Source organism: Mirounga angustirostris, unplaced genomic scaffold (genome assembly GCF_029215605.1).
Source record: "Mirounga angustirostris isolate CCGP_5_RB_7025 unplaced genomic scaffold, mMirAng1.0.hap1 SCAF_1, whole genome shotgun sequence".
NCBI classification, from domain to species: Eukaryota; Metazoa; Chordata; class Mammalia; order Carnivora; family Phocidae; genus Mirounga; species Mirounga angustirostris.
In genome coordinates this window covers 799882-826819 of record NW_026991709.1, presented here as the reverse complement: position 1 = coordinate 826819, position 26938 = coordinate 799882, and the positions used below count along the sequence as shown (strand labels likewise).

Genomic DNA, 26938 nt, shown 5'->3' with positions numbered 1-26938 from the left:
GGGCACCTCCCTGTCCTCAGGGATTCACACAACGTATTCCTACTTCTCCCAAACCTGCAGGAACATGAGCACCTTTGCACTTTGCAGATCCAACAGCTCCAACAGGAGCCAGGGAGCGGGGGGGAGGGGGGGGCAGGGGGACAGGCTTCCGCGGGGGGCTGACCTCCTGGGCCTGAGCCCGAAGCCGCAAGCTGGGAACCATGGCCCCAAACAGGAGCACAGGTGGGATGAAATCAGAGGCAGGTAGAATTTCTCACACAGTTTACAGAAATCCCATGAAGAAGGTATGGGGAAAACACTGGAAGAAATCCTAGAACAATCATTGAGAAGTGTGATTTCTGAAGGATTTCTCAAAAGTTTCTTTTACGAGTATACAACTTTGGTATGGTTTTAAGCTATAAAACATTTAGGCTGATATTAGACGATTGTCAACAGCTCCAGCTCGGGAGGAGGTCTTCTGGGACCTTCTCTGGGGCAGGGGTGCGTCTGGCCACATCTGGAGCCCACCCCACAGAGCCCCAGGGTGGGGCCTTCAGACCCCTCCTCACAATCAGGGTGCCCACGTATATATGGGGAGAGAGAGGATTGACTCTCGAACGACGCGGGTTTGAACTGCATGGGTCCACTTGCACACAGGTTTTTTCTGAACTACGCAGTTCTGCAAACGTGTTTTCCTGACGGTTTTCTTAATACCTTAACAACTCTTTCCTCTGGCTGACTTGACTGTAAGAATACAGCATAGAAGACACACAGCACACGGAGCCGACGTCCGACTCCACGAGAGTCTGGCGCCCGGGCCGCGGCGGCCGCAGGCTCGGTGGCTTTGCTTTCCCGGAGTAAAAACTGAAACATCTTTTCCAAGTATGTATTGACTAACCTGGGAAGGAGTGTTCTCAGAGCAGGAACTGGGGACTCTGACCACGCAGTGGGTTTGAGACGTCCCAGCCACCCCCACCGCGCCCACGGGCGATTAATGCCACAAGAAGGGAAGGACCCGCGGGGCTCGGGGGGACCCGATGCGCGGAGCACGCTCTCCATCGGGCGTCTTAATGTACGCGGTGCGCGGGGAGCCCACGGATGTCCCCCAGACCGGGCCACAAGCCCCGCGCGCAGCGGGGTGCTGGGTCGGAGCCGCCCAGAGCCGAGCCCGGCGGGGCGGTGACTCACTGCCGGGAGACCCCCGCCCTCCGCACCGCCCCCGCCCCAGCTCCTCCCCCGCCCGCCCTCCGGCCGAGACTTCGCCGGCGAGCAGAGACTACTCGTCTCTCGGCCTCTGGTCATCACCGGCCCACCCGGACCCCAGCGCTCGCTGGATGGTGACACTGGGGCGGCAACATGAAGGTGGCCCGCGCTCTGCTCCCCCTGCTGCTGCAGGCTTGCTGGGCCGCCGCTCAGGACGTCCCGGGCAACGCCAGGGCCGCAGCCTTCCAGGGTGAGTGACTCGCGCCTCCCCTGACTCTGCCTGGGCGGCCGGGGCCTGACCCCACCCTTCCCTCCGACGTGAGAGCCGCCGACCGCGGACCGCGGGGTCCTGAGATTCCCCGGGCGTGGCCCCCAGCAGGGCCTGGGCCCTGGGCCCCTCATGCTTCCCTGCTCCCCGGGGTGTCAGGCTGGCCTGGGGGGGGTGGCGACACCATCCCGGCCTCAGCCTTCAGCGCCCCGAGAACGCCGTTCTTGCTCTCCCTGGGTTCCTTCGGTCTGACTGCTCCCCGGGCACTCAGTCGAGAACCAGGGTCCTGGTGCTCTCACACCTCGCCCAGGAGGTCGTGCCCCTGGAAGTTTGGATGCATAGTGGGACAGTGCAGAGCGAACGGCCTGGTCCTGCAGGCCAGGGCGGGGCTCCCTGTCCTCCGGGAGGTGGTGGCTCTCCCCCCCAGCCGGCGGGGTTCCCAGGACCCACGGGGGGCTCTCACAGTCACTCTGCCCCCCTCTCCGGGGCCGGGCCCGCACCTGGGGGAGTGGCCTCCCTGTGCCCAGGAGGGCGCAGGGCGTGAGCCTCAGGCCCCCAACCCCGTGCTTGGCCAGACTGCCCTGTGGACCTCTTCTTCGTGCTGGACACCTCCGAGAGCGTGGCCTTGCGGCTGAAGCCCTACGGAGCCCTGGTGGACAAGGTCAAGGCCTTCACCAAGAGCTTCATCGACAACCTGAGAGACAGGTAGGAGAGCCGGCACATCCATGAGCCTCTGGGAAGGCCCCGCAGGCAGAGCGAATCCCCTTCCCATCTAGAAGGCCGGGGTGAACCAGGCCATGCAGTCACCCTCCTGCGTCCACAGTGGCTCCGATGGGCCAGAAAAAGGCCGAGTGTGAGAAGGAGCGGACCGGTGGGGCGGCACCGTCTGCCTGGTCAGCCGGGAGCCTGGGGACAGTGCTGCCGTGGGGGCTCCCCGGACCCCAAATGTGCCTCCCTGCCCCCCAACTGAGTGGGTTTCAGGAGTTGGTGGGAGGCTCTGTGGCTCCGCCCGGTGCCTGAGGTAGGCCCCCCTTGCCCCCTCCTGGACACTGACCTCTGCCCGGGTGGACAGTCAGAGCCTGTGTCCTGACCAGCGTCCTGGTGTTCTAGTGTCCTGGTGCGAGGGCCCCGAGGGCCAGCCAGCTTCACTCACTCATTCATCTGTCTGAAGCATCTGCAGCTGGGGGGTGGGGGTCTCCTAGAGCAGTGGGTGTGGCTGCAATTGGACACGCCCATGGGGGGCCAAGGCCATGGGGGGAGGGTCACGGTCAGAACCAGGCTCCTCCCCCACTCACCTGGGCAGGGCCTGGCCCTACTCCGACCTGGTCCCTGTTGACCCGCTGACTCGGGGACCGGGCACCCAGCTGCCCGCCCACCTTGAGGGGGTTGCGAGGACAGGGAGGGGGCTGCCCAGGGAGGGGCATATGACCTGAAACCTTGAATTCAGCCAAAATGCCTGGGGTCCTAAGGCCCCCCACCCCGTCCAGGTGCCTTTGGCCTTGTTCCTCAGTTTCTTAGGACTCAGTTTCCCCACTGTGCAACTGACGTCACTGTAGGGGCCTCGGTCATGCCGGCTGCTGAACAGGCTGCCGGGCACGTCTCCCCCAGGCCCCACAGGGTAGGCCCCTGGAAGCCTCCAGCAAACGTGCACAGGGGCAGGGGAAGACGGCCACTCAGGGTGTCCCACGTAGAACTGACTTAGAGCTGGCCTCCCCCGCCCTGTCACCTGCCCCAGCACTGACCAGGCTCCGTCCCTGGAGGTGCCCACGGCTCCTCCCCTGAGGGGCCCGGAGGTCAGGGGCCATGGTGGTCGCTCGCTGGCTGGGGCTGGCCCTCCTGACCGCCCCCACCCCGCTGTGCCACGTGTGGTCCCCAGGGCAGGGCCCCCGCTGCCGGGGTGTGACGGGGCTGGGCAGTGTGTCACCTGTGACGGGGTGACCCTGGTGCCCGTGGGCGGACACACACGGGGAGCGGCGTGGGGGGCCCCGGGGGGGCCCGCGGTGAAGGGCCCCCGCTCACTGCGCCCTGTGCTCGGCAGGTACTACCGCTGTGACCGTAGCCTGGTGTGGAACGCGGGCGCCCTACACTACAGCGACGAGGTGGAGATCATCAGCCCGCTCAGGCCCATGCCGGGCGATCGCGACGCCCTCAAGGCCAGCGTGGATGCGGTCAAGTACTTCGGCAAGGGTACCTACACGGACTGCGCCATCAAGAAGGGGCTGGAGGAGCTCCTCGTGGGGTGAGTGCCCGCCGTCAGCACGCAGCTCCCCGTGTGGAGGCCTGTGCCTCCCGGTGTCCCGAGCGCGTCCCTAGGGGGCTGTCCCTCGGGGCTGCTCCTCGCGGTCGGCCCAGGGACCAGTGCAAGTGCCCGGGGGCCACACCAGTGGCCCCACCCAGCCGCTCCCGTGGCTGCCAAGGGTCACTCTCCGTCCCTCTGCTCCCCTTGAGCTGCCCCTGTGTCCTCAGCCACTGAAGGGGGAGGCCCACCGGGCCTGGAGTGTCCCAGCCACTGCGGAGGTGGTGCTGTGGTCAGGGACCGAGGGCAGGGCTCTCCTGGGAGACGCCGGGGCCCCCGGGCTGGCTCCACACACGTCGTCCATCGGCCGCAGGGAGAGCCGGCAGCAGCCGTGGTTCATCCCGGGAGAGGATCTGTTCCCGGCTGTAGCTCAGCCCGGCCACAGCCCCCAGTGCCCCAGCCGTCCCTCTTCAGCCGTCCCTCCCGCTAGCTGTGGTCACCGATCCCACGGTCAGGGTGCCTCCCGGGGGCAAGGACCCGGGCCTCTCCCCTGGGGACATGGGCGTCTTCCAAGAGAGTGTTTTAGAGAAATGTGATCCTGCGAACCTTTATTTTCTGTTTTAATACCCTTTATTACAGCCCCATTTACAGGCAGCATCGACGAGCAGAGACAGACTGCCCAGCGTAGCAGCCAGCCGCCCTCTGAGGTTGCATTTGGGTCCGGGTCTCCCTCCAGGGCCTCTAGCCCCCGGCTCCTCACCTCCAGTCTTGGGGGTCCCAGCTCTGTTCCAGAGGTGCCCTGAGCTGTCAGGGTCAGCGGGCGCTGGAGGGGGCCTCACTGCTGCCCACCCCCTTGCAGGGGCTCCCACCTGAAGGAGAACAAGTACCTGATTGTGGTGACCGATGGGCACCCCCTGGAGGGCTACAAGGAGCCGTGTGGGGGCCTGGAGGACGCCGTGAACGAGGCCAAGCACCTGGGCGTCAAAGTCTTCTCGGTGGCCATCACACCCGACCACCTGGTAGGTGTCCCCGTCCCCGCACCCGCTCCAGGCAGGGGCTGGGGGCCCCCCCTGGGGTGCAGGCAATGTGCCGCCGCGATGGGGAGGGGCCAGGCTCCCAGCCGTCATCGGCCTCATCCCTTGTCCTCACCAGGAGCCGCGTCTGAGCATCATCGCCACAGACCACATGTACCGACGAAACTTCACAGCGGCTGACTGGGGGCAGAACCGCGACGCCGAGGAGATCATCACCCAGACCATCGACACCATCATCGACATGATCGTGAGTAGCCGCTGCCCCCTTGCTCCTCGTCTGCTCCTAGTCTGGGGCGCTGGGAAATCCTGCGGCTCTGAATATAAATTAATTCCTCTTTTCCGTTTCGCTTTTCAGAAAAACAATGTGGAACAAGTGGTAGGAGCCCCTCCCCCTCTCTCCCCTGCCCTCCCCCTCCCTTCTCGCCCGCCCACCCCAGCTGTCCAGGGCATCACCAGCCAGGTGGGTGTCCAGGGCCCTCCGCGGAGCCCCATTTTCTAAAGTGTCCTCTGTCCTTCCTCCCGCAGTGCTGCTCCTTCGAATGCCAGGTGAGTGGGGGACACTGACCACCTCTGGGGTCACCCCGGATGCTAGCTCAGGCTGACCTTTCCCTTTGTCTTGCAGCCTGCCAGGGGACCTCCCGGGCCACGGGGAGACCCCGGGTACGAGGTGAGTGGCCGCACCCCTCCCTGGAGGGAGAGAATGTGCAGTACAGTGCTGGACAAATGTCCCTGCAGCCTGAAGCCCCTGGTGTGAGGGACGTAGTGGGACCCCAGGCAGCTGTCCTGAACCCCCACAGAGCGCCCACCCACACCCGGTGTGGGGAGAGGGAAGGGGGCCCTCGCTGAGCGGGTGCCCCCACCCATGGGGAGAGAGTCCAGGCACAGGGACCCTGCGGCCGATGCCGTGGCCGAGGGAAGGCTAGTGTGGGGGGTGGGGTCTGGCCGCAGGCTCCAGCGTTCCGGGTGCACCTTCTTGGGGCCAGGCTGCAAATGTGGGGCCCAAGGCCAGGTGTGGCGCATACAGACAGTCAACCTTAGTGGGCAACATGTACAACTGGGCAGATTGCTCATCAAAGTGCAGGGTTTTGGCTACTCCGAAAAATGTTAGATTTCATGACCACGAGGCCGCATGAGCACGGCCCCCTCCCCAGCCTGGGAGCCCCACACGCAGCAGGAATGGGCGCGGAAGCCCGAGAGAAAGGCCAGGGCCAGCCGGCCAACGTGGAGCAGACAAGGCCTGGTGGGCTGTGGGAGGGGGCGGGGGCCCCTGACCTCGCAGATCCCAGGGCAGGCCACGGTGACAGGCAAGGAGCCTGAGCACCCCGAGGACTCTGAAGGTCCATGGAATATCTTGTTAATCCTTTTCTTGGGAGCAAGTCAGGGGTCCTTTCCGCCAGGTTATTAGAAATGAACAGAAATTGTGCCCTAACCTTGATCTGCTCTGTGTTCCAGGGAGAACGTGGGAAGCCAGGTCTCCCAGGAGAGAAAGGAGAAGCCGGAGACCCCGTGAGTGCCGAGTGCCTGACCTTGGGGGTGGGGTGCTGAGAAGCCTGAGGCTGGGAGGGGAGCTGGGTTCGGTGGACGATTCTAGAAGGATGGCTGGTTTCTGGGCACCATGGTCATGTGGCCTGACCCTCAGAGCATATGGACCCAAGGCAGTGAGGGCAGAGGACCCATGCACAGCCATCCTTCCAGCACATTCTGCCTAGACCTGCGCTCAGGCCCAGCTCTCGGTGGGGCAGGTGGAGGGTCAGCCCAGGGCTGTCTCCCCACAGACCACCCCCTCTCCTCCTGGGGGCCCTGGACCTCGCCCTCCCCTTCCCTCCCTGGAGCTCCCCCGAGGAGACCCCCAGGAGTGGGAGGTAGAGCTTTCACATTGGGGCTGCTCTCTGGGACTCGGGCCAGTGGTCAGCCAGCCCGGTGTCTCTGGCTGACCAGGCCTGAGCAGAGTGGGGGGCAAGGCAGACTGGGGGGGCTGCCTGTGCCCCCAGGGGCATCTAACATGCCCCCCCCCGCTGTGTTCCAGGGAAGGCCCGGGGACCTCGGACCCATCGGCTACCAGGGGATGAAGGTGTGTCTCCTCCTCCTCTTTCAAAGCGGCCAGCCCTTCTAGGGGTGCAGCCGAAACACGTCTGGGCTTGTCCCAGGGCATTGGGCCCTGGGACATCAGTGACACCCCTTTCTCCTCTGCTCTGTAGGGAGAAAAAGGGAGCCGAGGGGAGAAGGTGAGTAAGGCAGGCTTCAGGTCGTGTCCCTCAGGGCACAGAGCTGTCCCCCTCCCCCGCCTGGGAGGACAACACTGCCCATGTCCTATGTGTCCGAGCCTCCATGAGTGGGTGGGGGGTCCACCCCCCTCTGCCTCCCTGGGAAGATGCCCCCGGCCAGTTTCCAGGGAACTTGCCTCATGTTGGGGGACCACCCCCCTCACTCTCTCTTCCTGTCTCTGCAGGGCTCCAGGGGAGCCAAGGGCTACAAGGTGAGTGTGGGGGCGGGGACTTGTTTTCTGCCCCAGGGGGTACCGTCTGACCTTTGTGAACCCCTCCTTGGTCTTTGCACCTTGCAGGGCGAGAAGGGCAAGCGTGGCATCGATGGTGTGGACGGCATGAAAGTGAGTTTGCCGGGCTGGAGGGCGGGGGACCTGGAGGTAGCAAGAAAGGCAGGAGACATTTCTTGCCGAGCCCCAGGCCCCAGTGGACCCCAAGGCTCCTGGCCAAGTTCAGACCATCATCCTGTTGGGGCTTTCCTGGGAGGGGGTGTGTGAGCAAGAGTGAGGGTCTTGACTGCTGATCTGCCTTCCTCCTTCCAGGGGGAGATGGGGTACCCCGGCCTGCCAGGCTGCAAGGGCTCGCCCGGATTCGACGTAAGTTGTGTTCTGTCACTGACATTTTAAGACCAAGTTCTCAGGAGCAAACGGGGACCCCACCCTTCTCCTGATGCTCAAAGACGTCACCGGTGGGCCATACCATGTGCAGACCCACCTTTCCAGTGTCCAATGTGTTTGTGCCCAGCCCAATTGCTGCTTGTTGAAGACCAAGGCCTGACCCCCTACAATTTCTCACCAGGGCGCTCTAGGACCCCCGGGGCCCAAAGGCGACGCAGGTGCCTTCGGACAGAAAGGAGAGAAAGTGAGTGACATGGGTCGGGCCTCCCGGCCTACCCAGCCAACCCAGCTTGACTCAGAAATTCTTCCTGGAGTCAGATTCTCCACCCACTGTCCAAGGCCCAGGCCTCCACGGGGGCCGGCAGGGGGCTGGGGTGGAGAGGGTGGAAAACGTCACAACCAAGGGCAGGCGCCCCTGCCACCCGGTGTCACGGAGCCTCAGACGTGCCCCGAGGCCCGCACACTGCCCGCCTGCAGCGGACCAGATGGCCCACCTGTCCGCGCGGCCTGGAATCCGTCTGCTCGTGCAGAAGTCACGATTTAAGGATAAACAGGATGCTGATGGCTACAAGCAGGCAGAAAAGTAAAGAATGAGGATGCAAGTTCTGAGCCTAACTTAGAGCACGGCGTTCTGTTGCTGGTATACTCTGGCGTTTTCAGCGACAGGAAGTGCTAGGAGAGATGGGCAGGTAAGGTTGCCGGCTCGGAGGGCATCCTCACCACGCCGACTTCTGGGCCGATTCTCAGGATCTGGCCGATGGCTGTGGGGCCTCAACCTGACTTTCCGAGACGCTCGCGGCTCAGGGCTTGACCCCAGCAGGCGCCGCGGAGAGGTGGCCTCAGGCAGGATTCCTGTAGAGACGTGGGTGAAGGTCCTCAGCGTCCAAGGCTCCTGTGGTTGGTGAGGGAGAGCGGCCTGGAGTCTGGGTGAGGAGGCCCGGGGCAGGGTCCCCGCAGGCTGACCTTTCGGATCTTTCCAGGGTGCCCCTGGAGCTGACGGGGAACCTGGGAGGCCAGGGAACACAGGCCCCCCTGGAGACGAGGTGAGCACTCACGGAGCCCCCGAGGCAGGCGGGTGGGGTGCAGGCCCTTGGAGGGCCTCCAGGAGCAGGGGCCAGCGCAGCCCTGGGCTCCAGAGCAGGGTCGGAGACAGACGGTTCCACGCTTGTCCCCCCAGGGTGAGCCGGGCTTGCCTGGTCCCCCAGGAGAGAAGGGAGAAGCCGGTGACGAGGTGAGCACCCACCTTCCATCTCTTGCTCCCAACTCCCTGCCTGAAGCAGTTTCCATCCCAAACTGACTGATGTGTGTTCCTCTTAATCCCAGGGAAACCCGGGACCAGATGGTGCACCTGGCGAGAGGGTGAGTGGGGTGCAGGGACGTCTGGGCCCTGGGCTTCGCCATGAAGCTCCTATCTGAGCTTGGCAGGACCCCAGTCTCTGAAAGGATGGGGTGTCCTGATGGGGGAGGTCAGCCCACACCCAGGCCTCGAGCCCCCTCCTCGATGTCGTGTCTGAGCTTCGGCCTCACCTCCCTCTGCTTCTCTCCACACAGGGCGGCCCTGGGGAAAGAGGACCACGGGGGACCCCAGGTGTGCGGGGCCCACGGGGAGACCCGGTGAGTCACCGTCCATCGAACTGAGACCCCACGCCCCAGGAGGGGGACAGAGCCTGAGGTCAGGCGGGGTCAGGCCATGCGCCTCACAGGACACACACCATGTCCCTTTGGCCCCCAGATTTCAGGCGACCCACCCTCACTTGCTGTTTTCCCAAAGGCGGTCTCCCTGGTTCAGGAAGTTCCTGTGCTCAGCCCCCAGCCCGGACCCTAGGCCCCGACCCCCGGCCCCGACCCTGACCCCCGGCCCGGACCCCTGGCCCCGACCCCCAACCCTGACTCCCGGCCCCGACCCCTGGCCCCGACTCTCTGGCCCCGGGCGTCTCAAGGGGCCTGGGGAGGCCAGGAGAAGGGGGGCCGTGGGTCCAGATGAGGAGGGCAAAGTGCAGGGTTGTCTCCTCTCCCCTCCTCACCGCGGCCAGCACGTCTGGGAAGACCACACACACGCACACTCACAGTGAGGCACCCGTAGCGCTGTTCACACCGCGGCTCGCCTGTCCCTGGGGTCCCTGCACGGCCTCGCATGCGGCACGATGCACTTAACTCCCCATCGCACACCTGCTTTTCCCAGACACCTGCCGCTTCCCCCAGCAGCTCTGTAAACGCTGTGGAAGAGCTTTCGCTCTGGAACGATTCTTTCCTACCACCTGAAGAGTAGGAGACTTGGGACTGGTCCCCACGGCCCAGCCGCCTCGCCCAGCTGCCGCCCACACCCCCACCTCCTTCCGGAGCTTTCTCTGGCCCCATGGTTCACTGGGAAGGTCTTGCAGGACCCCGAGGGCAGGCCAGACCGCCTGTGCCTGGTTAGAGGAGGGGGCAACAGGCCCCACCCCAGCGTTCTGGAGCCCGGAGGAGGGGACGATACTCTTCAAACCCCGGGTGTGGACCAGGCCTTGCAGCTGCCTGGCAGGCCATGCGGTGCCTCCTGCTGTGACCATCTAGGCAAAGCCGCTCCTCCTGAGGACATGTGTCCGGCTGTCCCGACGGGGAGAGCGGGCTCAGCCTGAGGCCAAGGTCACTGGAGGAGAGATTTGCTTTCTGCCCCGTCCCTGCTCCTCATCGTCCCCCGAGCCCCACGACCCCCAGCACCGGGGTTGGGGCAGGATGTCAGGGATAACATGGCCTGCGCCTCCCAAGCTACCTTGCTGAGATCGGGAAGTGGGACCGAAGGCCAGGCTGCACCCCAGGGAGCACCCCAGCAGCTCTGGGCCCCGGGGCCAGTCAGGGAGCTGGCTGGAGTAGGAGCAAACGTAAGGGGCTGCCTCCGGCCTCAGGAGGAGCGCTGGCCTCCTCACTGTGGCCTCCTGAGACCGCAAGTCTCCAGATGGCCGTGCACACGGCCCCAGCATGCTAAATACCTGGGAGGAAGTATGAGGCCAGGCCCGCAGCGGACCGTGGCACTTCCTGGCCCGGAGAACTGGGGGACCCCGGCCTTGCCCAGTGCCGCCCAGGCAGCTTGACCTCTCCTGGCCTCCACACTCACCAGCTCATTCCTCCCCAGGGCGAAGCTGGAGCCCAAGGTGACCAGGGACGAGAAGGCCCCGTCGGTGTCCCCGGAGACCCGGTAGGAAGCCTGGGGATGGGGCGGGCCGCATCCTCACACCAGGAGGAGGGCTGACAGCTACTCCCGAACTTAAGGGGGGGCTCACTTCTGACTGGGGGGCTTCCTGCAAGGAGGGGTCTGTCTTCCTGCCTCATTGCCTGGAGGCCATGTTGTTCCAGGGGCCTGAGCCCTGAAACCCCACAGGGAGGAGCTCGAGCTCTCCTGCCGCCCAGGCCCTGGGCCTGGGGTGACCACCCCCCAGGAGAGCACAGGAGGGGGCCATGTGGGACACATCCTCCCTACACCCCTTGGGCAACCCCTTGGTCGGCCCAGACCCCGTCGGCCCATCTGCTGCTCTGTGATGGGGGTTACTCGCTGGGCATCCCCAAATTCCGCCTGCTGGAGATGAGGTGGCTGCCCGGCCTGCAGGGAGGGGTCTGGGCAGATGGAAGGAGTGGCCTTGAGCCAGGATGGGGCCTCCCCGTGGGCAGGAGGAGGGCCCCCCACGGGGGTGGAGAGCTCCCAACGGGACAGCAGCCGCGTGTGGGGGCCGCCCTTGGAGGGGCCAGGCCTCGGGCTCTGGTGGGGCTTGGCTTGTGGCTTCGAATCTTTTGGTGGCTTTTCTTGTGGAGAGAAATTCGGAATTGGGATTTTAAACAAAAAGGAATTTTAAAAAACAAGAAGGAAGCAGCCACAATAGGGCTGCCAAGTCTCCTGACAGAAAATTAAAAACGCTCCTGGGTCCGTTCCTATGTGGGGGGCAGCGGGCGAGGACCCACTACGAGAGCAGCTCGGTGGGAGACTTTCCTCCCACATAATTGCAAGCTGGGCTCGGTGGGAGCCAGCCGTTCCCAGGCCTGTGGCCATTGTGAGCGAAGGGGCACCGTGAGCCCTGCAGCCGTGGGCCCAGAGCCCGAGACTTTGGAGTGTCTGGTTCTCCCCTTTCCTGGCAGTAAAGGCAGATAATCTCTCTCAAATAAAATAGGTATAGAAGTTCTGTGGCTTGTAGACAAAAGACCCCTGTAAATAGGCCGCCTTACCTGTTTTGGAGAAGTGGTTCAATCAGTGACTCTAGCAGGAGCAAGGCTTACATGGAAAAGCAGAATCCTCCATCCCTGCATCTCCACCCACAACGATCAATTTTACTTTCTTCTAAAATTTAGTTTCTTCTAGAGTCCTTCCAGAAAAAGCATGGTGTGTGAGAGGGTGTGGGGGTATGCATGTTGTTCACACAAACAGCATTGTACTGCAATGCTCTTCACCTGGGGACTGTCCAGGTCAGTACCCATGGACCCCACTTGTAAGCTTGCTGAATGCCCCCGTCTAGTCCCCTGTCCACACATGTGCAGACAGCGTCCGGGATTTTGCTTACAGAAAAATACTGTGATAAATATCACTGCCCGCTGTCTGTCAGCTCGTTTGTCTCTCCATTTGTCCATACATCTGTCCATCTTTCCATCCATCCATCCTTCTTTCCATACATCTGTCCATCCTTCCATCCATCCTTCCTTCCTTCCATCCATTCTTCCATCCATCCACCCATCCACCCTCCCATCTGTCCATCCTTCCATCCATCTCTCCATCCATCCATCTATGCATCCTTCCATCCATCCTTCCATCCATCCATCCATCTTGAAATACATCCAAAGCTACATCCAAAACGTAAATTCTTTTTTTTTTTATTTTTTATTAACATATAATGTATTGTTTGTTTCAGGGGTACAGGTCTGTGATTCATCAGTCTTACACAATTCACAGCGCTCACCGTAGCACATACCCTCCCCAATGTCCATCACCCAGCCACCCAATCCTTCCCACCCCCCTCCACTCCAGCAATCCTCGGTTTGTTTCTTGAGATTAAGAGTCACTTATGGTTTGTCTTCCCCTTTGGTTTCGTCTTGTTTCATTTTTCCCTCCCTTCCCCTATGATCCTCTGTCTTGTTTCTCAAATTCTTCATATCAGTGAGATCATATGATACTTATCTTTCTCTGAATGACTTACTTCACTTAGCATAATACCCTCTAGTCCCATCGACATTGTTGCAAATGGCAAGATTTCATTTTTTGATGGCTGCATAATATTCCATTGTATATATACCACATCTTCTTTATCCATTCATCTGTTGATGGACATCTAGGCTCTTTCCATAGTTTGGCTATTGTGGCCATTGCTGCCATAAACATTGGGGGGCACATGCCCTTTCAGATCACTCCATTTGTATCTTTGGGGTAAATACTCAGTAGTGCAATTGCTGGGTCGTAAGGTAGCTCTATTTTCAACTTTTTGGGGAACCTCCATACTGTTTTCCAGAGTGGCTGCACCAGCTTGCCTTCCCACCAACAGTGTAGGAGGGTTCCCCTTTCTCCACATCCTCACCAGCATCTGTCGTTTCCTGACATTAGTTTTAGCCATTCTGACTGGTGTGAGGTGGTATCTCATTGAGGTTTTGATTTGGATTTCCCTGATGCCGAGTGATATTGAGCTCTTTTTCATGTGTCTGTTGGCCATTTGGATGTCTTCGTCTGTTCATGTCTTCTGCTCATTTCTTGATTGGATTATTTGTTCTTTGGGTGTTGAGTTTAAGAAGTTCTTTATAGATTTTGGATACTAGCCCTTTATCTGATATGTCATTTGCAAATACCTTCTCCCATTCTGTTGGTTGTCTTTTGGTTTTGTTGACTGTTTGCTTTGCAAAAGCTTTTTATCTTGATGAGGTCCCAATAGTTCATTTTTGCCCTTGCTTTCCTTGCCTTTGGCGACGTTTCTAGGAAGAAGTTGCTGCAGCTGAGGTCGAAGAGGTTGCTGCCTGTGTTCTCCTTTAGGATTTTGATGGACTCCTGTCTCACATTTAGGTCTTTCAACCATTTTGAGTCTATTTTTGTGTGTGGTGTAAGGAAATGGTCCGGTTTCATTCTTCTGCATCTGGCTATCCAATTTTCCCAAGACCATTTGTTGAAGAGACTGTCTTTTTTCCATTGGACATTATTTCCTGCTTCCAAAACATAAATTCTTAACAGCATAATTTCTTGGCCAGATGGTATGTGAGTGTGTGCGTGTGTGAGAGGGTATGTGTGAGCAAGTGTGTGAGTGTGTGTTATTTGCCAGATAACTCTATTTCATCTAGCCCCACCTTACATTCCCCCAAGAGCCTGAAACAGCCACTGTATTCACACCTTTGCCAACATGCGAGATCATCAAACTCCATCTGTGTGTTTTTGCTCTTCAGGAGAAAGTCGTGTGCTCTCATGGTTCGCACAAGTATTTATGGGAGATGTTGAGCGTAGTCTCTCAGGTTTCCAGGCCATGTCCCTCTTTCTGGTTGTTCCTTCAGTTCATTTTCCGTCAAGTCTGCGTTGCCGTGTTGATGTGCAGGAGGCCCTTATCCACAGTGCAGACGTTTTTCCAAGTTTGCCATCTGCCTGTGACTGTCCCGGTGACTTGTTTAGGATGTCCTGCTCATTTTCAAGATTTCAAGTACATTCCCCTCTTCCGTTGTATTTTTTGCTTCCTCTTTGATTCATTTGGAGGACCTACTAGGGCTAGAAGTGAGGTGGGCGTGACCTGGCTTGGCCTTTTCTGTGACTAGAGAGCCCGTGTTCGCAAGGCCTATGGCAGGGGCGACCTTTCCTGGCGACAGAGGACGTGAGTGTCAGGTTTTAGCATCTCTTCTCTGGGCCTTCCCGGAATCCCTGGGCCTTCTGTCCTTCTCCTCCTGCCCCCGTTCGCATGATGGCACCTGCCGTGGGCCTCACAGTAGGTGTCCCGGAGAGGCTGCTCCTGCCGCCGCCACATCCCCAGGCTCCCCTGCCTTCGCCGCGTGCCTGCTCCCCGGCGGTGTTCCGGCGTCAGGACAAGCTGGCGACCATCCCGCTGCCCGATGACCTGGTCCTTGGCCTGCAGCACAGTTCAGGAAGTTGTTCAAGACACTGACAGCCCAAAGCACTACAAGGGAGAGCCGTCACTGGGGTTTACTCTTGAGTTTCCAGTTTTCAGGGCCACCGTCAGTGTAAAAACTGGACACTACCAAAGACTAGGGGGTGTGGTGAGGGACCCCTGGCCTTGCTGGGGAGGAGGCCCTGTGTCCCTCCAGCCCGTGGTCCAGCTGGGGAGGGTCTGCATCTGACCTGTGGCTCCTGGGTCGCCCGTTCGCCTGAACCCTGCGTGGGGGGCGGGGAGGAGGGTCAGCTCAGACTGTCAGGGCAGTTGGCTTCTGCACCGGGGTGTCTGGGCGGAAGTTTCTGGGCAATGTGTTCTCCCAAATCCCGAGAAGCAGCAGTGGAGCAATCCAGAACCTGGAGGAAGGGTCACCGTCCTGGCCTCGCCTCTTGCCTCCTTTGGTCCCTGCAGTGGGCACCACCTCCCCCGGTGGATGCCAGCATCGCCCGCCAGGAGCCGCGGGGCCCTCGGGCTGCGTCCCAGGAGGCACCCGCCCCGCGAGCCCGCTGCTGAGGCAGCCGCGGAAACTGTCCCGCACGTGGCGGCCGCCGCGTTCCTGTCTCGTGGGGCCTGGGACGCGCTTCCCCCTGGCCTGGCCTCTGTTTCCCATCGTCCCTCCTGGCCCCGATTGTCAGCCCTGAGTCAGGGGCTGCTGGTCCCCGTGGCTGGCGAGCGAAGTCCCAGGTTGTGGGTGATGTCAGGGCCTGAGGCGCAGAGCCGGAGCCCTGGCCGGAGCTGGACCCTCCTGTGGTCGCCGCAGGAGAACAAGACGGTGGCAGCCTCCGGCTGACTGCTGATTGATGGGACAGGCCGGATAACCGGGAGTTGTGTGCCTCTGTGGGGGGATGACGGGGCAGGCGGACAGGCCTCTGAGTCCAGTAGGGCGGCGGCTGGCGGGGTCCAGAGCGGCCAGGCGGCTCCACGCGTGGTGTACGCTCACCCCTTCTTCGGGCCTGGCCAGGGATGTCCCTAAGTGCTCAGGGCACCGAGGCTCTGGACCCAGAAAGGCAGGCAGCTGACCTCCAGGGAGAAGTGTGGACCAAGCAGACCAGCCCGTGTGGGTCTGGGGCGGGGGCTGCTGTGGGGCCGAAAGGGGGTACAACCTGCGTGTCCGTCTCTGCAGGGCGAGGCTGGCCCCGCTGGACCTAAAGGTTACCGAGGTGACGAGGGGCCCCCGGGGCCTGAGGTGAGTGCCCCGCCCGCCCCGCCCACACACCCCAGCCCCGGGAGGGCCCGAAGGACTCGGGAACACCCCCCACACCCCGGTCTAGGATGCACACAGATGTTTTAGTGTGATTCGTGGTATCTGTGTCTTTCAGGAAATTTGGAAAATGCAGGAAAAAAACAATTGAAATCTAAAATACGACCACCCAAAGATAAATAATAGAACATTTTAGCTTATTTCTTTCCAATGTATTTTTCTTATTTGCAGATTATGCCTTATAAATTTGGCTTCACAAAGGTGTCTTTTTTTTTTTAATTTTATCATTATAAACGTTTGCTAAAATCCTTAATGATTTTGCACACCTTGACTGACGTGTGCTTCGGCAGCCCCACCTGGGCTGTGTCCCTCTGCTTCTCGGAGCTCTGGGGTTGGGCCTCTGGCCTGTCCGGAGCCCCCAGCCCCTGAGGTAACTGTCCGCAAGCACGTGGGTCCCCTTTTTGGCCATGTCCTGGGGGCGCTCCCTGGGTGGGTTACTGGGCAGGAGGTCTGTTAGCCCCGTGGGCAGCCCCAGGATGATGGATTTAAAAACCCTTCTCTTAATCATTGTTGTGCTTATGAGCAGAAGCATGTTGTTTTATTTAACTCACCCTTCATTTTCCTCAGGCACACGTGGTGCCTCTGAGCCTGCGTTGCTCACTTGCCTTTCCCCTCCTTAGGGTTCCAGAGGAGCTCCAGGGCCCGCAGGACCCCCTGGAGACCCCGGCCTGATGGGTGAAAGGGTGAGTGGCGGTCCCAAGGGCTCAGGGCCTGGGTGGGGCTGACGCCCGGCTGCTGGGGCCGGAGAAGCCGTGGGCTCGGGCTCCGGGCCTCTGCCAGGAAGAGTTTCCACGTAGGGTCTGAGGGTCCCAGTTGCTGTGTCTGGAGAGGTGCGCTCTCCACAGGCGATGGTCCTCTCAACCACTGTGGTCCCTGTGGTCACCGTGGGCACCGCCCCTCCTGCTCCAAAGTCTGGGGACACGCAGGACAATCCTGCACAGGGGACGCCTCATGGGCTGGTGAAGCCCCTCAGGGACCACCCTGAGCCCAGGCGATTCCCAGTGACAGACGTGGTCTCTCTCCTCTCCACAGGGGGAAGACGGCCCACCCGGAAACGGCACCGAGGGCTTCCCTGGCTTCCCTGTGAGTCCCCCAGAGTCCTGCCCCATCACCCCCTTTGCACCAGCGGGGTGGGCCCAGGACCACAGGCTGGCCCAGGAAGTGATGGCCAGGATTATCCATTTGGGGCCCCCACCCCAGCCAAACCAGAGCCTGGCCTGACTGTCCTGTCTTTCCCTGCAGGGCTACCCAGGCAGCAGGGGCCCCCCCGGGATAAATGTGAGTACATGCCCGCCGTCGGGGTGCTGGTGCGTTCACATGCACATGCGTGCAACCCACGTGCACACATTCACACGTGCATCCTCGGCCCAGGCTCGGCGCCAAGGCCCCGCCCACACGTGTCTCAGTCTGTGGGTGCCCCTGCCTGGCCCAGGGGTGCACTGATACCCCCCAAACCTTGGGGTGTCCTCTGGCCAGTGCTTGGCCTCAGTGTCTCCCCAGGCAGGACACCGTGTCTCCTTTATCTTTTCCTTTTAAAACTTCTGCTTCTTACAAAGGAAACGTGATGCTGTGACTTATGGTTAATAGAGCCGATTTAAAATAGAAATCTGGTGGAGGAGAGGGACCGCTGGATGCTGGTGTTGGTGACAGCCGCCCTGCCCACCGGCCTCGCCTGAGTGGACACGTGTCTCTGGCCACCGCCCACCGCAGGGTGGAACCCACTCCAGCGCTGGGCCAGGGTCCCAGCCACACACACATGCCCGCTCCCCAGGTCTAGCCGCCCCGCTGACCACGTGCTCCCCTGTCCCCTGCAGGGCACTAAAGGCTACCCAGGCCTCAAGGGGGATGAGGGAGAAGCCGGAGACCCTGGAGAGGACGTGAGTGCAGAGCCCACCCGGGCGGGCGTGGGCACCACACACGGGGCCGTGGACGGACGGCCACGGATGGTCTGCCCATGGTGGTTGTGTCGGTGACATGGTGCTGTTCCCTTCCAGAACAACGACGTCTCACCCCCAGGCGTCAAAGGAGCAAAGGGGTACCGGGGCCCCGAAGGCCCCCAGGTGAGTGGCGTGGCCAGCCAGGGTAGGGCACCCTGGAACTCTGAGGCTGCAGGGGGGTCAGAGCAGGAACCTGGGGTGCGGGGCTCTGGGCAAGGCTTCAAGAAGGCTGGCCCTTTGACGGGAGGGAGGCAACGGGCCATTTCGAGGGTCGTGGGGGCTGCAGAGAAGAGGGAGCCGCTGGTCACCAGGTGAGACGTGAGGAGAGCACAGCAGAGCCCAGGGCGGGTGCCGAGGGGGGCGTCCATCCCGACGGCACCATCAGACTGGAATGAGCTCTGCACCCGTGGTGAGGGCCGGGGAGCCGCACACGGGCCATGCCCAGCCCACCTGCTGCCCCAGCCGTCACAGAGCAGGAGGCCATCAGGGGCTCTGCAGCAGCCGTTGGTGTGCAGGGGCCGGGGGCGCCTACTGGGAGGTGGGGTCAGCCCGAGGGCCAGGAGGGCCAGGGGTAGGCTCGCTCAGGGCTCCCATCAGACCCACAGCTCAGGAAGCGATGCGCTCTTACCACCTTCCTCCGCTCCTTCCTCTGACAGGGACCCCCAGGACACACAGGACCGCCGGGACCAGATGTAAGTGGGTGTCTTTGAACGTCCTCGGGGGCTGACCACTCTGGCCACGGATCCCATGGGGTGGGGCTCCATGACGGCAACAGGAGGGCATGTGATCGTCATGGAGGGACGCGGGGTGTCCACATATCAGTGACAACGTCAGGTGTCCCTGCACCAGGTGCCTATCACCCTGGAAAGGGAATCCCACTGTGGTGCCGGGGCAAGGCGACCCGGAGGGCCCGTTCAGCCCCGGTGTGTGTTTCTCTTCCCCTGCAGGAATGTGAGATCTTGGACATCATCATGAAAATGTGCTGTGAGTATCTCTCCTCTTTGAAGAAGGGTCTTAGTTGGAAAGAATTAGGTCCCGCCGGCCCCAGCACCTACCTTTGGCGCTCACAGAGGGATCTTTTAAACTGTGGGGTGGGGTGCCAGCAGGGGGGCAGGAGTGTGCCCCACTCACGAGGAGCCCCCTGGGGGGATGCAGGGCCAGGCCACTGTCACCCCCACTGGCCGGCCGGGTGGCCGGGGCGCTGGGCAAAGCAGCCCACCCGGCGGAGGGCAGTGCAGGCGGGCGGGTTTATGATTCCTAGTACGACACTGGAATGTAACACCTTCTTTCTGCTCTTTCCGTAGCTTGCTGTGGTGAGTCCTTAGCACGGTTCTCGGGTGTCCCCTGTGGGTGCCGGGGTTATGCCCACTGGCCCGCCCCGTCCTCCCCCAGGACCCTGCACGACGGGGCCAGAAGCCCCGGGGTCCTGGGTCAGGAGGGTGTGGCTTTGCCGAGTGGGGCCCAGGGAGGCCCCCAGCGCTGACGCTGTCCTTGCCCGCAGAGTGCAAGTGTGGACCCATCGACATCCTCTTCGTGCTGGACAGCTCGGAGAGCATCGGCCTGCAGAACTTCGAGATCGCCAAGGACTTCGTCATCAGGGTCCTGGATCGGCTGAGCAGGGACGAGCTGGTCAAGGTGAGGCAGCCCGGGGCCCGCTGCGTGCCGGGGAGCAGGGCTCTGTGCGGGCCCCGGGCTGGAGGGGGCCGGGCCCCGGGGCGGTGCTCCTCCTCCTGCCGGAGCGTGAGAGCACGGGGGCGGATGGCGGGTGGAGGCGTGGCTGCCGGGAGCCCCGCGTCACCTCCTGACCGGGGCATGCGACGCGTGCAGTTCGCACCCGGGCAGTCCCACGCCGGAGTGGTGCAGTACAGTCACAACCAGATGCAGGAGCACGTGGACCTGAGGGACCCCAGCATCAGGACCGTCCAGGAGCTCAAGGAGTGAGTGCCGTGTGCCCGGCCGCCCGACCCCCATGGTCCCCGAGGGGCCCCGGCCCTCGGCCCTGCCCCGCAGCCCCGCGCCCGCGCTGACCGTGAGCGCCCCGCCCCACAGAGCCATCAGGAAGATGCGGTGGATGGCGGGCGGCACGTTCACGGGGGAGGCTCTGCACTACACCCGGAACCGGCTGCTGCCGCCCACCCAGAACAACAGGGTTGCGCTCGTCATAACGGACGGCCGCTCGGACACCCAGAGGGACACCACCCCGCTCAGCGTGCTCTGCGGCCCGGACATCCAGGTGGGGCCACCCGCACGCCCCACGCGCTGCCGTACCTTCCCCGCCGGGGCCGTGCCGACACCGTCCCTCCCTTACAGGTGGTCTCTGTGGGCATCAAGGACATGTTCGGCTACGTCGCCGGCTCCGACCAGCTCAACGTCATCTCCTGCCAAGGCCTGGCATCTCCGGGCCGGCCAGGCATCTCGCTGGTCAAGGAGAACTATGCGGAGCTGCTGGAGGACAACTTCCTGAAGAACGTCACCGCCCAGATCTGTATAGGTGGGCTTGGGGTGGGGGCCCTCCACGCAGCTGTGCTGGGAGGCTGCGTCGGGGCAGCTGAGACGCGCTCTCCTCTTGCTCCCCGTGACCTCCTGCTGCAGGAGCCTGACACCCCCGGCCAACAGCACGGGCGCCTCCCCACAAGAGGCCCCACACTCTTGCTGGAGGGGCCTGTGGCCCGGCTCCCACGTGGCCCGGCTCCCGCGTGGCCCATCTCCCACGTGGCTCGGCTCCCGCGTGGCCCGGCTCCCGCTTGGCCCATCTCCCACGTGGCCCGGCTCCCACGTGGCCCGGCTCCCGCATGGCCCGGCTCCCACGTGGCCCATCTCCCGCGTGGCCCGGCTCCCACATGGCCCATCTCCCACGTGGCCCGGCTCCCGTGCGGCCTGGCTCCCACGTGGCCAGGCCTCCGCGTGGCCCATCTCCTGCATGGCCCTGCTCCCGCGTGGTCCGGCTCCCGCGTGGCCCATCTCCCGCGTGGCCCGGCTCCCTTGTCGCCCATCTCCCACATGGCCCTGCTCCCACGTGGCCCTGCTCCCGCGTGGCCCGGCGTCTGTGCAGGCGCTCCCTGGAGTGTGGGCTGCCCTGTGCTTTGCCTACTTTGTCCTGGGAGCGCTCACACTCGCTGTGGTCCATCCACACGCTCCTGTCGTGGGTGGCCTTGGAGCCGAGACCACTCCCCAGCCCCCAGCTCAGAACATGTCCTTCTGGGCTCCTTCCGGCCATAAAGCGGGGCCCACAGTGCAGGCAGAGAGAGCTGCTGGGGTCCGATTTGCCCGCGTGGCCAGCACCTGGTTAGCGTGGCCCGCAGACAGTGTGGCACGGGGTGTGTCACCTGCGCGCACGGCCACGCGGCGCCTGCCACGCAGGGGCTCTGGTGCCATCTTGCTGGGGGGTTACAGATGGAAGAGTGGTCCGTGAGGTCACTGGCTTCATGCTGTGTTTTCCTCGTTTACAGACAAGAAATGTCCAGATTACACCTGCCCAAGTGAGTACCTGGGGTGTGCGGAGAGGGCGCTGTGGGGCTCCCGCGGGCTGGAGGAGGTCGGGGGTGACGGGAGGCCGGGGCGGCCGGCCGCACCCTAAGCCCCCACCCCCGCCCCGCAGTCACGTTCCCCTCCCCGGCCGACATCACCATCCTGCTGGACGGCTCGGCCAGCGTGGGCAGCCACAACTTCGACACCACCAAGCGCTTCGCCAAGCGGCTGGCCGAGCGCTTCCTGACGGCGGGCAGGACGAGCCCGTCCCACGAGGTGCGCGTGGCTGTGGTGCAGTACAGCGGTCCCGGGCAGCAGCGGCCGGGGCGCGGGTCCCTGCAGTTCCTGCAGAACTACACCGTGCTGGCCAGCACCGTGGACGGCATGGACTTCTTCAACGACGCCACCGACGTCAACGATGCCCTCAGCTACGTGACGCGCTTCTACCGTGAGGCCTCGCCCCGCGAAGCCAAGAAGAAGCTGGTGCTCTTCTCCGACGGCAACTCGCAGGGGGCCACGGCGGCGGCCATCGAGAAGGCGGTGCAGGAGGCCCAGCGGGCGGACATCGAGATCTTTGTGGTGGTGGTGGGCCGCCAGGTGAACGAGCCCCACATCCGCGTCCTGGTCACGGGCAAGACGGCCGAGTATGACGTGGCCTTTGGCGAGCGCCACCTGTTCCGTGTGCCCAGCTACCAGGCCCTGCTGCGCGGCGTCTTCTACCAGACCGTGTCCAGAAAGGTGGCGCTGGGCTAGCGCTGGGCGGCCCCTCTCCCACTGCTAAAATGGGGAGTAAAATGTGATGTGAATGTTCCTGACCGACCTGACGAGCTACGTTTTTGTAAAGAAAAGGCTTGAAAAGCCTTGTGTGTTTTACCCACCCCTCTGGTCCCACAACTCAGCCAGCCAACCCATCCCCTCCCCTCTGTGCTAACATCCCCCGAATTCCTGCAGGCTCTGAATCCCCAAAACCTCCCTGCCTTTCCTGGGGGGTCGCCTGAGCTCTGACCCCCTCCCCGCACCTCCCTCCTAGCCTGATCTTTCTCATGATTCCTACCCGATTCTTTAGTGAGCATTTCATGTATGTGTTCGAAGTCTGCTAGTGAAGTTGCATGAGATGGACCCTTTGTTTTTGGAAAGGCAGGGTGGAGGGGGTTTCTCAAGCATCACCCCTGATGAGGAAGCTCCTCCTCACAAGGTCCTCCCTGCTCAGGGCTCAGACCTCGGTTCCCACCTCCTTGGGCCGCAGAGCTCAGGGCGAGCAGACAAACTCGGACCAGCATCTCCAGCAAACAGCAGAAAATGGTGGCTCCTTAACCCCGCATCCCCGAAAACCCTAAGAACGAAGGTGCTATCCTGTAGACCCTCCTCCCCATCTGCTCGGAGGCCTGGGCCCCTGGGCCAGCCAGTGGCACAAAGTGATGTGTTTTTTATTTTGTTTTGTTTTGTTTTTAAAAAAAACAACCCAAAGCTCTTTTTCCTCAAGGGAGTGATTGGTTCTACATTCTATTGAAGACCCTCTTTATAGGTTAGTTTTATTTTTACTCCTTCCTGTGTTTTTGCTCCCTGCGTCCATGTCCACAACTTTTCGAAATAAAAGTTTTCACTCTGCTGTCATCTTTCTGAGGAGTTACAATCTCCCCCATGTTGGTACTTCCCACCTTAACAGGAGGGAACTTGGAGACGCAAGCAGGCTGTCAGCCTCTGGGTCTGGGGAGGGTGGGGGAGGACCGTCTACCGAGCGGCAGGACGTGGGAGGGGCCTGACACCCCGATTCTGCAGAATCAGAAGCACATGAGGGCTCGGGGCTGGGAGCTGGCCAGAGCCAACAAGCCAAAACCCCACAGAGGCCAGCATTCTGACACCAAGAGCCCCTGCGAGTCCTGGAGGACCAGCAGGCCCCACGGGAAGCTGCCCTGGGACATGTGGCCGGGGTCCAGAGAGAGGTGGCCTGGGGCCATGGCTGTCCCCTCGTGGGCGTGGTGCTGGCCCCAGAAAGGGCAGAGTGGATGGGGAGAGAGGATATGCACAACCACTGATCCCCAGGGCTCATCGCCGCCCTCTTGCTGGGCTGCCGGAGAGCGAGGGGAGGACGTGGGATTGGTCACACTCAGGCCCCGGGGGGAAAGGCGGGCAGGTGCCAGGGCCAGCAGAAGCGGGCGGTGGGAACTGCATGCGGTCCTGGCCTGCAGGGAACCCGGCAAGTGGGGTAGGGACGGGACAGCCCTCCCCGGATGCACCCTGGAGAGCCAGGCAGGGGGGCAGAGGCAGGACTCCAGTGGAGAACAGCACCCCCAGACAGAATTAGCGGGGTGTCTGACTCCCTGTCTCAGCCCCTGCTCTGATGTCCCACGGGCCCAGGCCGTCATCCACAGGGCCCACACCACAACCCAACATGTGCCCATCACGCCCCGCAAGCCCCCAGCCTGACCTGCAGCGTGGAGCCTCAGGGCCCCGAGCCACCAGAGAGCCTGGCTCCTTCCCCACCGCCCGCAGCTAGGTAACCTTGAGCCAGTCCCCGGCCCCTTCACCTCAGTTTGATCCCCTGCAAAATGGGTTTGCAACCCTGTAACGCCCACCCGGGAGGGCTGCCGTCAGGCTCCAGGCCCCATCACTCACTGCTCCGTGAATTCAGGGGCCGAGGAATTCAGCCGCCTGGTGCCCACAGCAGGGAGGCCAGAGGGCCGGCTGGGGAAGGGAGGCTGCAGGGAGAGGCAGCAGGGGCCCCAGTCGCTCAGCTACCACTCCCTATGGGACCCTCTCCCTCTGCCTTCCGAGCCCAGGCTCCTCTGCCCCTGGCCTGCACCCCGTCAGGTGGGTCTGTGGGTTTTCCTCCTCCGGAGGTGTCCCCACCCTGCCTGGGAGTGGTCACCCCAGAAACCCCTCCTGAGGGCAAGTGGGAAAGCAGAAATGTGTATTTCCTTTTAAGAAGGGACCGCGACTTTGATCCATGAATCATCTCTCTAACTGGAACCAGCTGGCTGAGAACTCACATCTGAAATCAGGCCACACTTCACTCCCCAACCCCTCGCCTCCCAACATCAGCAAGGAAAAGATAAGGCGCCTCTGTCACACTAGAACCTGACATTTAAGAACCAGGTTATGAAGGAAACCTCAGGCTCCATCATGCCTGCGTCCGTTCCGAGTTCATAAGAAAGCAGTATTTTAGATCCTTGCATGAAGTCTCGAAACATGCGTGCAAAGCCAGTTGCCCTGTTGTTGTGGGGGGGGCCTGTGCTCCCCGTTCCTTCCTGCACCTCGAACAGCCCATGCCTGGCAGCTCTAACACCTGCTCCCTGGGCTGCCTGTCCACGCGGTTGGAACTACGCAGCATGAGCTTGGCGGGGAGGGGCCGGACACCCCTGGGGCGTCCTCCTTCCCCAGCCCACTTGCCCTGACCCAGAACTGGGGGCCAATCTCCCCAGCCCTGCCCCTTCCTCCTGGGAAGAGTGGTCCTTGAGGGAAAAGAAGCTGGAGGGCCTGCTGGCCCACCCTCTCTGCCAGCAGAAGCTCCCCAGGCTCCATCCACCAGCTCCTGGCCTCGCCCCATCACACCCCGTAGTCCGTCCATCTAAGTGAGGGCGGGGGGCCAGAGACCCCGGCCGCAGGTCACGGCCACCCCCTGTCCAGCTCTCCCCGCTGGCTGGCCCGGGCTCGGCAGCGAGTCCGCCTGGACAGGGTGAGGCCGCAACTCTTACTTCCTTCCCTCACGTTTGGTGGCCGTCTCTCAGGGGTCCTTTCACATCGGCTTAGGTGTGTTTTTTGTAGATGGCCTATAAAGGCATTTTTTCCCACCCATTCTGACGGTCCTTGTTTATAGACAATCAAACACATTTACATTTGCTACCACAACCGGTATTTGGTCTTCATAATGCATTTTCTATGCTAAGGATATGCAGGAAGGGACATTTTTCCATCTGTGATTTTTGAAAACACGGGTCAGCATGTCAGAGAGCTTCATGGCCGGGACCCTGGGAACCAGCCCCGCCCGGGGATGTCTCCAGCCCAGGGTCCTCGTCTGCAGGTCCGGCAGCCACTTTCTAAGCAGACAGACGGCCACGGAGACACAGGGGTGTGGCCTGTCGTTAGCTGTTGAGACGGTGACACTCAGGGTACCCTGGAGACCGAGAATCCACCTCTCAAGTTAAGACTCGATGCCTCCTCAGGGAACGCAGGGGGGCCCCGACGACACACCAGAACGGCTGAAGTTCGCCTGATGGCGCCAGTGGTCCGGAGGGTGCGAGCCTCGCGCGTGGCTGGTGGCGGCATGGCAGGTACACTCCTCGGTGCTCTCCTGCAATGGACTCGGGCCCCAGTCACACTGCTCCCCAATCCCCTCCAGAGCACCAGCCAAGAGCCACAAAAACATCAACTCTTGGACCAGTAGGAGAGCGCAAACCTTATTTATAAGAGTCAAAAACTGCAAGCAACCCAGCCGTCCGTCATCAGGAGAACGGACAAGCAAACCATGGCTCACCCATGTCATGATCACCCCTCCAAAAAAAAACCAAAAGGAGCACACGACACAGAGAAGTTTCACCGCGTTGTGCTGAGTGAAAGAAGCCAGACACCGCCGAGTAGATGACACGCGACCCCGCCTGCCGGAAGCTCCAGGGCGGGCAAGGCTAACCACTCATGGGCGCCAGAGCTCGGGCACCCGGGACTCTCTGGACAGTGGGAATGCTGTCTGTCTTGATGGTGTGTGGGTTCTATGGGTGCGTTTCGCAGAAGCCTTAGATCTGTCCACGTAAGATCTGCACGTTTCCTTGTACAGATGCTTTACCTTAAAAAGAACAGGCAGACTTGCTGCCGTCTACACCGTCCCCGCAAGCTCACACGCTCTCCCTTCCTGCTCCCCGTGGTCGCGTGGCCCACCTCCCGGGTGGGAAATCCCTCTGGGCTGCTGTAAATGCAGGCCCATCCCCCCTTTCGAAGGCAGAACACAGTATTTGTTTGTTCACAGTGACCCTGCCTCCGAAGACACACATTCATACCCTCCCCTGAGTGGGAATCGCTGTCTGACACAGGGAATTCAGAGTAACTAAGGTCCCTCATCAGTTGACTCTGAGTTCATCAAATGGAAGATTCTACCAGGTGGGTCAGGACTAAAAGATGCCAGAGAGATTTCTCCTGCTGTCTTTCCCGTGAAGTGCCCTTGGAGAGGGCTTCACAGCTAGAACCTGAGGGTGGGGACCCCAGCCCTGCAGCTGCAAGGAACTGAATCCTGCCTGAAACCAGCAAGTCTAGAAGACGCCACGCCTCAGAGGAGACGGGACAACAGCTTGGTTCCTGCCTGTGACTCTGAGCAGGACCCAGCGGAGCCGCGCCCAGACCTCAGACCCACAGGGGCCATGAGATGGTCCGTTTGTATCATTTTAAGCACCTAAGTTGGTGGTAATTTGTTATGCATCCATGTTAGTTAGAACCATGGCCCCGTCAGTAGGTCTCACCCCCCCAGTCCTTATAAACTCTTGCCCCCTTCCCTACCCCTCACTCCTGAAGTCGGGCCCATCAGCCCACGCTGGGTGCAGCCTTCCTTTCTCCGAGGAGGAAGGTCTCCTGTCGGGGTTCCTGAGACCACCC

At 61.7% G+C, this 26938-nt stretch overlaps 1 protein-coding gene across 1 annotated transcript; it reads left to right on the top strand.

Annotated features, from left to right (window-relative positions):
• The first annotated feature begins 1216 nt into the window (after window positions 1-1216).
• On the top strand, window positions 1217-22972 carry COL6A1 (collagen type VI alpha 1 chain). The gene is made up of 35 exons (XM_045902321.3): window positions 1217-1432; window positions 2026-2155; window positions 3489-3689; window positions 4546-4705; window positions 4839-4967; window positions 5076-5096; window positions 5246-5266; window positions 5343-5387; window positions 6173-6226; window positions 6747-6791; window positions 6919-6945; window positions 7170-7196; window positions 7284-7328; window positions 7527-7580; window positions 7783-7845; window positions 8582-8644; window positions 8779-8832; window positions 8925-8960; window positions 9153-9215; window positions 10714-10776; window positions 15816-15878; window positions 16574-16636; window positions 16986-17036; window positions 17196-17231; window positions 17768-17830; window positions 17948-18013; window positions 18547-18582; window positions 18838-18874; window positions 19195-19203; window positions 19392-19525; window positions 19718-19827; window positions 19940-20123; window positions 20201-20381; window positions 21340-21369; window positions 21489-22972. Exons 1-35 carry the CDS (start codon window positions 1336-1338, stop codon window positions 22109-22111), a joined length of 3084 nt encoding a protein of 1027 aa, XP_045758277.1. The 5' UTR covers window positions 1217-1335; the 3' UTR covers window positions 22112-22972.
• Window positions 22973-26938: the final 3966 nt, after the last annotated feature.

Excerpts from the sequence above, each read along its gene's own strand:
- COL6A1 (XM_045902321.3), top strand. The coding sequence starts at position 1,336 with ATGAAGGTGGCCCGCGCTCTGCTCCCCCTGCTGCTGCAGGCTTGCTGG. Across the intron at positions 2,156-3,488 it reads ATCGACAACCTGAGAGACAG|GTACTACCGCTGTGACCGTA; the intron begins GTAGGAGAGCCG and ends TGTGCTCGGCAG. Across the intron at positions 7,581-7,782 it reads AGGGCTCGCCCGGATTCGAC|GGCGCTCTAGGACCCCCGGG; the intron begins GTAAGTTGTGTT and ends ATTTCTCACCAG.